At 37.4% G+C, this 12,670-nt stretch overlaps 1 protein-coding gene across 1 annotated transcript in view; it reads left to right on the top strand.

The window, feature by feature from the left end:
- Nucleotides 1-12,670, top strand: part of LOC121424844 — a 38,342-nt gene that overhangs the window by 14,910 nt on the left and 10,762 nt on the right. Inside the window, exons 3-7 of the mRNA XM_041620651.1 lie at nucleotides 3,056-3,242; nucleotides 5,109-8,123; nucleotides 8,890-9,345; nucleotides 10,071-10,221; nucleotides 10,769-12,236. Coding sequence (XP_041476585.1) covers nucleotides 3,056-3,242; nucleotides 5,109-8,123; nucleotides 8,890-9,345; nucleotides 10,071-10,221; nucleotides 10,769-12,236 — 5,277 coding nt within the window. The remainder of the gene's footprint in view (nucleotides 1-3,055; nucleotides 3,243-5,108; nucleotides 8,124-8,889; nucleotides 9,346-10,070; nucleotides 10,222-10,768; nucleotides 12,237-12,670) is intronic.

The raw sequence follows: 12,670 nt of genomic DNA, 5'->3' as shown, positions 1-12,670 counted from the left end.
TTATCACCGGCTTCACGCCTCGGTGCACCACCTGACTGTCCCATCTTCATCCTTTCATCCGTGTTTTAATGGCAGGGGAAGAACCAGTTCAGTAAACAGCTATAAGGAAGACCCCCTCTCTCTGTGGTGGTAGCGTACCGCAACTATTGTTACAATGTACAAGGGGCTTTGATGAAATATGGATTGGTACACTGCTATAACAATCATTAGCGGATTCCATACCTCTCAACTCATGGTATAATTGAAAAAAAAAACAGCGTTGGAAAGTTATATGAAGCAGGATGCCAGGACACTGGTAATGTTTTTATCTGATTATGTAACCAAGGATTGATATCATATTGGATTGGAATTATGTTGGAATAAGGTGCTGGTAAAAGAGTGTTCATATAATCAATACCTTGGAATAACCACTTGAGTAAGGTAAGTTATAGTCTTACTGGTCACAAAAGTAGTAAGTACAGGTATAAACAACAATTGTATATTTCATATGTTATCTATGTTATTATATTGATGTTGATATCCATGTTGATAACTTTATTTGTTTATTTACATACATGTAATGCTCATAAACCTATGTGAAGTTATTGAATAAAGTACAAATTACAAATCATTACCAAATTATGAAGATTTGTAACATTAAACGACAGTTTTTGATAGTTATTACTTACATACATGTACTACTTATTTCATAAATTTTGGGTCAATATCAAAATCATCTTGCTCACCAGGAAAAATGAGAAAAATACAAAAGAAAATGGAATTTAAACTTTTTAAAGTAAACTCAGCAGTATTCTCCAAGAAGTTTGGTACACAAAAACATAGTGTTATTCTAACAAGGCAATATTCCTATTTGCAGTCTATTGATTAATTGATGAAGTGCTATTTTGAAATAAAAATTGATTTTCCTCAACTCCGTACATTGGATCTTGGTGTGCCATATTTGCAATGCACATAATGCAGTTTAATCACTTTGTATAAATTTATCTTAATTTTTTTTCTATCCATTAAATACAATTAAAAAATGATAAAAACTGCAACCAACCCAATGGCCATGTGTAAATAAACAGATTTGAATTCAAATGTACAGGTACATATATATTTTACTAAAAATACAAATTGTGATCAACTAGTAACTTCTTTAGAAAAAAACAATGACTTGAAATTTGAGTATATAAAAAGGGAAAGAAAGGACAGATAAGAGTGTGAGAATTACATGTTATTCACTTTCATAGTCACTTAAAACTGCTCAAAAGGTGAAAAAGAATAATTTATCAAAATACATTGAATTGAGTCAGGAGGGAGGGGGGCATCAGTCTTTTAAACTAGTTGAAGAAAGTGTTTATAACAACAAAGTTGACCTCTTTCCTTCTTCCCTCTTCCGCACAAGCAAAATACTATGTAAATGAGAGGTAGTGGGAATTATGAAGTAGCTATATATATTTAATGAGACTATGTGCATATTTTGTATGAATGAAGCCACAGTGGTACCCATTTTCACTACTGACTCAACTTAGCCAGGTCAGTCTTGTTTAGCTTTCCAAACTACCCCTCAAAACTCCAATATAGAACATATCCATAATAATAAAATTTGAGGAAACTTTATGGTCAGAAAGGTACAAGAGTTATGTGAATACCAAATGTAATGAAAGTGTTTAGCATCAATAATTTATGCATATGAAATGATGATCATGTAATGCAATTGCATGGACCAATATATTACAGAATTTGTGAAAACAATGCTGGTAATGATAATGATAGTAGTGTATTTTTATTGAGTGCATAATTCCACTCAACAGAGAGATCAATTAATTCATTTTTTTTTTCAATTTATGGTAAATTTTTGAAATAGAGCTAAGTTTTGGTTGTAAGTTAATTTTTTTTGTCTCATATCAATATTTTTCAGTAATGTGTATATATTCTTTTGATAAGACGCTCCTGAATCTTAAGAACTACTAGCCTGCAGATAGTATCGTCTGCCTTTTTCAGGCTTCAGAATTTAGCCTTAGAAGATTACTGGCAAAGATCTACATTAATAGAAGTTGAACTACATCGTACTTTTGGAAAAACTCACATATATTTTGTATTTTCTCGTAGTATATATCTTCCAGTCCTGCATATATTCTCTTGGGAAGACTCAGCTGAATGTGACAAACAACGGATCAGCATATAGATACATGTATAATCTTCAGAATCTAACATCAGAAGATCCTTGTCAAAGACTTGCATTGGCAGAAGTTGAAATTCTCTTGAAAACTCACTTGTATTTTGTTTATCTCTTCTCTCTTCCAGTCCTGTGTACATGTATATTCTCTTGGGAAGACACTACTGAATCTGAAGAACAACTGGTCAGCATATACTACCTTCATATACATGTATCAATCTGCTTCAGAATCTAACATGAGAAGATCCTTGCCAAAGAATCACATTTGCAGAAGTTGAATATCTCTTGAAAAACTAAATCGTGTTTTTGTTTCTCTAAATCTTCCAGTCCTGTATATATTCTCTTGGGAAGGCACTACTGAATCTGAAAAACGACTGACCAGCATATAGTACCTTAATATAATCTGCTTCAGAACCTAACATTGGATGATCCTAGCCAAAGACTTGCATTTGCAGAAGTTGAAATTCTCTTGAAAACTCACTTGTATTTTGTTTATCTGTTATTCCTTCCAGTCCTGTGTATATTCTCTTGGGAAGACACTACTGAATCGGAAGAACAACTGGTCAGCATATAGTACCTTCATATATACATGTATCAATCTGCTTCAGAATCTAACATGAGAAGATCCTTGCCAAAGAATCACATTTGCAGAAGTTGAATATCTCTTGAAAAACTAAATCATGATTTGTTTCTCTATATCTTCCAGTCCTGTATATATTCTCTTGGGAAGGCACTACTGAAGATCTGAAAAACAACTGACCAGCATATAGTACCTGAATGTAATCTGCTTCAGAACCTAACATTGGATGATCCTAGCCAAAGACTTGCAATTTGACAGAAGTTGAATATCTCTTGAAAAACCTCAATCATGTTTTTTTCTCTTATATCTTCCAGTCTTGTGTATATTCTCTTGGGAAGACACTGCTGAATCTGAAGAACAACTGGCCTGAAGATAGTACCTTATATCACCTGCTTCAGAATCTAACATTGGATGATCCTAACCAAAGACTTGCATTGGCAGAAGTTGACCTAATCTGCAAACACTCACTTCACAGACTCTCGGGGCAATATAAGGAAGGAGGTAGGTATCCCATCTACAACTCTTTAACAAGTGTGCTTATTTCAATTTCATTGGGAAGAATTTTGGTAAAATGAATGAAAAACGAGAAGAATGATAAAACTATGGTTTCTAGCCAGTTGGTCTAATCTTTAGACCAACAGCACTATAAGAACACTGTGCCTATAAATATCTACAGTTGTGCTCAAAGGTTAATGAACCCCACCACAAAATGCACTATTTCTTGCTGAGAGTTGAATGTAAAAAACAAAACTAAAATGTTTAGCGAGCACAGAGAAACAAACTTTATTTAATGTAATAGGTTATCACTTGACTTTACAATTAAATATCTAAAACATGAACACTTTTAATATGTTCATTTTCTGGTGGGGTTCACTCTAGTGTTTGAGCACTGTATTTTGTTTACATACATGTGTCAGTTTACTTTATTAACAGCTTGTCTTATTGAGATAGTCCCTCAGGCGAAAGTAAGTATTTAAAGGACAAGTCCACCCCAAACAATAAATTGATTTGAATAAAAAGAGAATGTAGAATAAGAAAGTTATGGTATTTTAAACTTTCGCTTAATTTCACAATACAGTTATATGCACATCCTGGTTGGTATGCAGATGAGGAGACTGATGACATCATCCACTCACTATTTCTTTTGTATTTTATATGAAATATTCTAATTTTCTCCCCATTTTCAAGTGAAACAATGATTAATTCCTCCCTGAACATGTGGTATTAGCATTGTTTACTAATATATGGTTCAGTCGACTTGGTCCTTATTGTCAAATCTGTAAAAAAATAGATATTGTATGATTAAAACAATAAAAAACAAAAGAAATAGTGAGTGATGGACATTATCGACTGACTCATTTGCATGACACTGAATTGTGCATATCACTGTTTTGTGAAAAAAGGAAAACTTTAAAATGCCATAACTTTCTTCTTTTACATCTGATTTTAATGAAATTTTCAGCATTATGCTAGTTTGAATTTTCTCTATTTTTTCAAATCAATATTTTTCTGGGGTGGACTTGACCTTTAAGGACATAACAAATGGTGAATCAGCTAAAGTGAAATTAGGCCAAGCAGTATGAGATGAACTGTGATAAGACCCATTAAGGATGGGACAAAATGCCCATCATACAAAATATTAGAAGACTTTGGAGTGGTCGTGATTGAAAAAAAGTGTAACTGGTCAAATTCCTACCTGGTAGAAAATATACTTCCTGCTACTGCCACCGCCTCAATGATTACTCAAAATGAAAATCTGTCACAAGATCAAATCCCATTGGTCTACATGTACATACATCAAAGTCTAATGTCACTTTTTGTAAGGCAATCCTTTATATTGTCATTATGGTACATGTATATTGCTAGTTTTTGATGAAACAATATTCTGTGTAAGAAGAAAATAGACTAAATAGTAACTTGGCTAAGTGGTATTTAGGTCAAACACTCAGGTGATCGGGGATAAGAGACAGACCATTTGAGATGAGACCAGCAGGAGAGCATTTCATGAAAGGACTTGTTGGATGTCCGACAGTGAACAGTGCTCAGCCAATCAAAATCTAGGAAATTGTCAGGTTTGACAACTCATTGGACAAAAAATGTTTATGAAAGTCTCCCCTGGCCTAGATGAGATGAAATTGGCATTAAAGAAGTGGGACTAGACTCGTAGTGGGTGATGGCTAAATTAAATCTGTTAGATGTTAGGCATCCCACAGCTGCCACCACCTTAAGGATGACAATTTTTTGGGGGATAACTTTTGGTCAAATACTCACTGGTTTTATTCCCAGCTTGTCTGAGACAAGTATAATTATCTCCATGAAATTTTTAAGTATATGTCGAGGTATTTGTTTTGATTGTTTCTTATGCAGATAAACACTATGGATGGCACATTGTACCAAACACACAGGATGCTACTAGTAGTAGGCAAGAAAGAGTTTCATCAGGAGATGAGCCCTTAAACCAGTCAACCAAAGATAGCACCGGAGACTCATCCTGTCCTCTCACCTTGAATGAGCTTATTCAGCAACCTCAGGAAGACATAATTCTTGTCAAACCTGTTCCTTCACAAGGCAAGATGGCATCAGGCGGCAATCTTGGTCCCCCAAGCCTTGAGGCATTTGGGAATTTATCTACAAGAGCTCAAGAAATCCTGAAGAAAATCTACTCATCAGAGAGCTCATCTAAATCAGAGACTAGTGGAATATCCAAAGTAGGTTCTGATTCCAATATTTCCAGCAATGAAGTAAAACATTTTGGATTTGATAGTGAAGGGAGGTTGGCTCATTCAAATCCAGCTTCAAAACGGAACTCGTTAGTGTCAATGAGTGACTCTCTCTTAAGCCCGCTAAGTGGAAGTCCAAGGGAACATAGTCTTTCAAGAAGATACAGTGATACTGATTCTAAAATATCGGGTATTGGATCTGGGACTGTATCATCACCGTTAAATGTGTCGCCTGTTCCAATCATCACAGTGTCAAGGCCTGAATCTGAAACACCTCCCCTGCAAATGTCAAATGACAAACCAAGGGCACGATCTCTGGACTCGGCTGTAACCGCTCAGGTGTCCAGTGCATTAACAAAGTTCATCAAGTCTAGGAAAATTAGTGGTGTTTCTAAACCTCTTGAGAAATCAACAGATGCATCGCAGGATTCTCAAAAAGTGTCAGAAAGACTCTGTAGAGACAGCGTGGACTACTCAAGTTCCCTTGGAGGAACGGACGATGAATGCTCCAGTGGACACAAAACAGATGGTGATTGGTTTATGCTGGATGATCCTTTTGCGGAAACAGAGTCAGAACCTGAGGGAGACACACTGCTTTCAAATAGAATACGCTCAAATAGTATCGCGACTTGCAACCTATTCAACTCTAAGCCATCAGCATTTAGGGCAACCCAGTTAAAAACTGCCAGAAAGTCAACTACAAGTCTGTCACATCTATCTGAAATCCAAGAAGAGGAAAATAAGCCTTCATCAGGTATAACATCACATACTGCGGAGAATGATACTTCAGCTTCAGCTTATTCAAATATCAAAGATCTTGCACAGCTTCGATATAAGAGAGCAAGTGAGATCCGACCTCCTGAATCTCATGATCTATTTTCTAGTACTACAACCCATTTCACGCCAATTGTACTAAGTTCTACAAAACCTGAAGGATCTGTTAGTTCACCTATTATGGATATAGCAAAAGTAAAAGCAAAGAAAGCAATGGAGCTCATCAAATCAGACCTTAAGGTGTCCAGGAAAGAAAAGCCACCACCATCAATGCTACAAGATCTTGAAAATGATGCAGCTGATTTTGTTCCAGTAGATCAAGGAAACAGTTTGCAACCTGTTAAAGAAATGGCTGAGCTAGAGGGGATGAGTGGAAAAAGCAAAAGTGAAAAACAAATTTCAGAAAATGTGGAAAGTCAGTCTAAACCAGAGCTTACTACTGATCAGAAATTAAAGTTGTTATTTGAAAAACACGGCCTTGCATCCCCCAATCCATCTCCTTGCTCGTCGCCAAATCCAGCAGGATCATCAAGACTTTCAAGGGTTTCTAGGATCACACCACTTCTTGAAGAGAATGAGAAGCAATCAAGTGATGCAGGAGAAGTGCCGGTTAAACATTCGGGAAGAGACACCATGGACAAACAGGAAGTAACTAAAGAAATTGATCCAGTAGTGGATTTGAGAGCAAAGAGAAAAATTTCAGGTAGCCAAAATGTTTCTTCCCCAATCTTCAAAAGGGAACCTGTCACGGTGGTCCAACATTCTCCGTTGATGAAGGAAGTAGGTTTTGCTCCCATATTCAAACCTGAAGAAAAATCTGCATCAGATGGCTTGTCTAGTAATTTATCAGTAGCCGAAGTATCAGCGAGGAAGAGTCCTTTAGTATTCCTACACCGGTCCTCCTTGGAAAGTAATGAACCACAGAAGACTACGCCGGTATGTGACAATGCAAGTGATCCTTCTAAATATGGAATAAATGAAAGGGGGAGAATAGAGGAAGTAAAGAATGAAGTAGAACATCCAGTGAAAAGTGTGGAAGACATTAGATTAAAGGAAGAACCTACCGATATTGATAGAACAACTGATCTCAAAGCAAGGAGGTCAAATAAATCGGCCATGAAAGTGGTTTCAACACCACAAGCGGGCAACATATCTAGTGAATCAGGTTCTCAGGAGAAAACAGCAACAGAACTTGTTAAGACAGGATCCATCTTGTCTCAAGGGACTTCTGAAATATCAGATCCAGCTACAGTGACTTTGAATGCATTGGAGAAACGAGATACACCAAATCAACTTGCCAATAAGAACATTCCAATTCAGGTTCAACTCCAGCAAGATCCTGAAACTGGGCTCTACAGAGTTCTACCAGTGGGAGCTCCCTTGCAAGGGCTACCCATGCATATTACTCCATCCTCGTCTACTCCAACATCTCCTGTGCAATCCGTTACAAATAGCACTACTGCAATTATTTCTCCGGGTACGACGCACACCCCCAGCCCTAGTTCTTTGGTATCAACTTCACCGGGTGGAAACAAGCTCACCCCAAGAAAGAAAAAGTTTGTGGACACCAGCAGCGATCCAGACTCTTCAGCGCTTTCCCATCGGTATCAACATAGAAATCCTCCAGAGCGCAGGAAAGAACACACCAAGAAGAGGACTGAACGGTCAAAGTACTCCGTGTCTCCTCACAAGAAGTCGTTGAATAAACTGTCCAACTTGATAACGGATTCCGAGAGCAGCGAGTCCTCTTTCTCCAGTCCTGTTCCCGTCCTGGGTCATGAGAAGAGCCAGGCGCACATCCGTCCGCATCGGAAGAAACCCACCAGGTCACCGGCTAGTTCCTCTCATGGAGATTCGGATCACAGAAAGGAGAGACACAAAGATCAGGGTGAGCATTTGTTTACATCTTAATCTCTGTCTCCTTCAGAAAACGGTATCAAACTGTAAAGATTTTCTTTTTTCAAACTTATTACATTGATCCTAAAAGTTCCCAAAGTATTTTCTTAAGCTTTAAATAAGGATTAAACCCTTGAAACTAGTTGCATTGTATATGAAATAATAATCAAAGCATTTGAATATTGAGATTACTAGCTTTACTATTAGCAATGCATCCAAGATGTTTTATGTTAAACATGAACAACTTCATCATTAATAACATCCTTTTCTTGTGATAACTGAAGAACTATTTGAGGGATCACTTTCAAATATTTTTGGTTACAAAGTCAATGGTAAAATGTTGGAGAGTTCATGATATATATTGAATTATCTCGTTTCTCACCATAACAAAAGGACAGTATTGGTGATCAACTTCAAATTCGACTCAAATTATGCATATGGATTTAACATTTGGGTCATGAGGTCAAAGGTCGAGGGTCATACAGCCTAGAGGTCCTAGTGAACATGAAAACTTCTGGTTCTCACAATGACCAAATAACTGTTTAAGGGATAAACTTTATGCATATGGGAATGATCTTCTGATTAGATTTTGGTCTCAAGGTCATAGATAACAGAATCACAAAGGTCATCATTTGAAATTTTAGAAGCTAGGTATGTGATATATGTCTGATCTGGCATTATGACAGAGGCATGAATTGATTGCATGCAGCTGCTGAGAATCCATCTATTGCTTTTTAATTTATTTTGAAACCTTTCAGTGAATGCCACGAGATCGCCTCAAGTTGAGAAGGTTTATCGGGAGCATGGTCACCGGTCTCAGAGTAAGCCAAGAGAAAAGAGCTGCCCTACCCCACCTTCCAACAGTTCTACCCCAACAGGGGACCACAAATCACATATCAAACCATCTCACCATAACCGCCCAAGGTCCACTCAAGCTCGCCTCACCACCGATGACATGGATGATACGCGACCAGTGGACCATACCTTGATGCTTAGCTCGCCAGTATCGTTATCGATGTCGTCGCCGTCGAGGGATAGTGGTGTTCACCTACGCTATGCGACGTCGAGCGGTGAAGACCTCCCATTGATCCAGGAGGCTCATCTTGCGGATGCTCTTCAGGGTAACTCTCATCTCAAGAAAGTCATCAAGCAGATCAGACAAGCCTTTGCCTTTGATGGATATCTTGAGAATGGTGTGGAAGATCTCCAGATGGGTGAGTTTAAAGTCTTCTCAAATACTCAGTCATCTACTCATCTATCAACCTATCTACATATATATATGTATATATATATATATATCTATCTATCTATCTATCTATCTATCTATCTATCTGTCTGTCTGTCTGTCTGTCTGTTTTTCTCTGTCTGACCGTCTGTCTCTGTCTGTCTGTCTGTGTCCGTCCGTCTATCTATACTATCTATCTATCTATCTCTCATTCTATCAATCAACTTACTTATATGCATATATTTTCTGTGGATTAAGGGATTTCTTTCAACATTTCCCTATGAATCTCTTCTGTTTTTACATTATGTTGTCCCTTTGCATTTTCATTTCACTCCAATCCCTTTATCGTTGGCCTAGGTGTTCCGTTACACTTTTCCTCATTCTGTCCTTGTTCCTGTTTACAAAACCACCTTATTCTGGCTGCCGTTTGTTTAATGTATTCTATAAGGTTATACTTCTATTGTCATTACACATGCTTTTTTAGATTCCTCTTAAAATTTTCCTTAATATTCTAATCATTCTGTGCATGAAATCATTTCAGATCATGCAATTCTATTATCTTGATTTTTCTTGCTCCATACAAATGAACTAACTTCCTAATTTTTACAAAATCTTAATATAAATGTGCTTACATTAAACCTGTTTATTGTTCTGAATAAGGATTTAAAATCATGCATATTAATTTTTGTATTATTATTTTTCCTTTGTGTTCAGCTGAATACATCTCATCCCTGGCCAGCGTGACATATACAACCTTCTCCAGTGCAGTTACTGAGAAATTTTGTGATCTATATTGGGAAGAAGAACTCCTTGAAGGATTATATGAAGCAGTCAACGGAAAGAAACCTGCTCAGCTTACTACCAAGTAATTAAATCGTCAATATAATTGTTGATGCTATTTCGTTGTTGTTGCTATTTCCTAATTTTTGAATAATTTGTACTCAACTCTGCCATCCTATTTTCTTTATTTGTTAAAAAAATTAAGTAAAAACAAGGAAGAATTAAGAATATATTGGAAAGGCACTGGGTCGTATAACTATGTAATGATAATTTAAAAAATTTTGTGCATAACTCATACCACAAAAAAAAGAATTTAAGTCCCATTGTGCTTAGAAGAATGAAAAGAAGAAAAGGGTTAGGCATTTATGGAACAAAGGATCATTTCATGATTTTACATAATTTACAAATAGGAATAATTACATTTTCAAAATATTATGTAATACCCATAATTTTTTTTTGGGAAAAAATGAAGGTACGTTGATATCACTTTTTATTTCATCATCTTTCTAATTTCCAGACTGTAATATCTCTGTAATTTATGTAATATCCATTCTTGAAAATTGGAAAATGGCAGTTGTAATGCTTGATGAGTACTGTGTGCTTGATGAATTAAAATCCATTTGGAATTGCAGGAGTACACCAACATCACAGAAGTCCAGTGAGGTCAATAGGAAGTCCAAAGAAACCGCTTCAGCAGCAAAGGACTTGAAGATAGGAAGAGATCAGTCTAGAGGAAGGAATGAAACAAAGAGAAGCTCCTCCGAGAAGACATCTGGAGAGAGTGCAAGAAAGATGGCTTCCAAATCCAATGAGCCAAGAGGAAAACATGAAGAAGGAGAAGGAAAGAGTAGAGAAAAGGTAGCAGAAAGGAAGTCTGCAGCAAGTAAAGATGCCAAGAGCCACAGGACAGGGTCAAAGACAGAGGGAAGTAGAGAAAGGAAGACCTTGTCTCCGGAACCACCGAGACCAACATCCTCAAAGAAGCTGGTGAGTGAAGGTGATGGTGAGAAAGGTAGTCAACAAGGACAAGGTCGGTCCAGTGAAACAAGACGTAAGAAGTCCACAGAGGATATCAAGGCAGATTCAAAACGGGTACAAAGGCAAGGACAGGCTAGAGATAAATCCTCTGGGGAAAAGAAGGAGACCAGGGTTACCCAGAAGGATGAATCTGAGAAGAAGCAAGAACATATTGGTGGACATGTCCAGAATGGTAGTGAGGGTGGAAAGGAAAGCAGGAGAACTCGTAGCGAAGAGGCTTCGGCTAGTCGGTCCCGTAAAGTTAGCGCTGATAGCAAGGATGGTAGAGAGAGTAGAAACAGCAAAGATGGAAGGGAAAGTAGAAATAGTAGAGATGGACGGGAAAGTAGGAATAGTAGAGATGGACAGGAAAGTAGGAATAGCAGAGATGGGAGGGAAAGAAGAGCCGGAAGAGTAAACCACGAAAGGAGAGAAGATAGTGTGCAGACAATAAAGTTTGATGCTACAGAAGAAGAGGATATCCAACTGCTTTCACCTCCGAATACCAGTAAAACTAGTGTGAAGCCACGCATAGGGAAGCTGCAAGAAATAAATGATGAGAATGGAAATACAAAATCCCAAGAGTCTCTGCTGTCATCATTAAAAGACTCTTCTCATGGAGACCATGACAGTCATGACTCATTGCTAGATCATCTAAATGATAGCTCATACCTTTCCAGTACCAGTGATCTATCCTCTAGCCTACCCTTGCCAAAGCAACAATCAACACCATTGCTTAATAAGACTATCCCTGTAACCAAAACAGAAGTGATCCAATCTAGGCTTACCCCAGTTGGTAGACACTCCCCAGGTGGTATTCAAGGCCCTCTTGGTTCTTCCCGACGTGATAGCATCGCCTCGTTCAGTAGCACGTCATCAGGAACGTCTTCACGTACGCACCAGAGCTTTGCTACCGGCTCATTAGCGGACTCCATGCTGGAAAGTTCCATTGAGGAAAACAGGCTAGTCATGCCCAGTGGCGTGTTATTTAGTGGGGATAAAGTTGATCCATCGGTTGCGGAGTATGCACAAAACCTGACCGGATGCGGAGAAACCCAGAACTCAATAGAGAGCAAAATATCTGTGAGTTTTTTTTCAATTCAATTCATTTTATATTTCTTTGTATAAAAACAACATTATAAATATTACAAACATGGCATAAATCAAACAGAGACATAAATAAACTATTATACTAAAAGGGTAGCAGCCAAAAAGTAATTAACCTTATGTACAGCCGTATGCACAACCTGTAAACGCGTGTCTTTTAATTTCAGTTGGAAGAAGATACTGGATATGTTGTGCAAATAGAATATCATATTTTGCAGTTTTGAAAATGTGAATAATATTACAGAAATGAACCAGATAATTGAGTTTGTTGAAATGTCTGAAATTAAATGAAAATGTGCTTTAAGTCTTCTGTCATCATAGAATAGAGTCTGGTTAGCTTTATGTTCATGTATGTTGCTTCCAGTTCAGAAAAATTCTCTGAGGGCTGTGAACTTTGAATCAAAATGAAG

This window comes from Lytechinus variegatus, chromosome 12, assembly GCF_018143015.1.
Source record: "Lytechinus variegatus isolate NC3 chromosome 12, Lvar_3.0, whole genome shotgun sequence".
Lineage (NCBI taxonomy): Eukaryota > Metazoa > Echinodermata > Echinoidea > Temnopleuroida > Toxopneustidae > Lytechinus > Lytechinus variegatus.
This window is presented reverse-complemented; position numbering and strand designations above follow the sequence as displayed.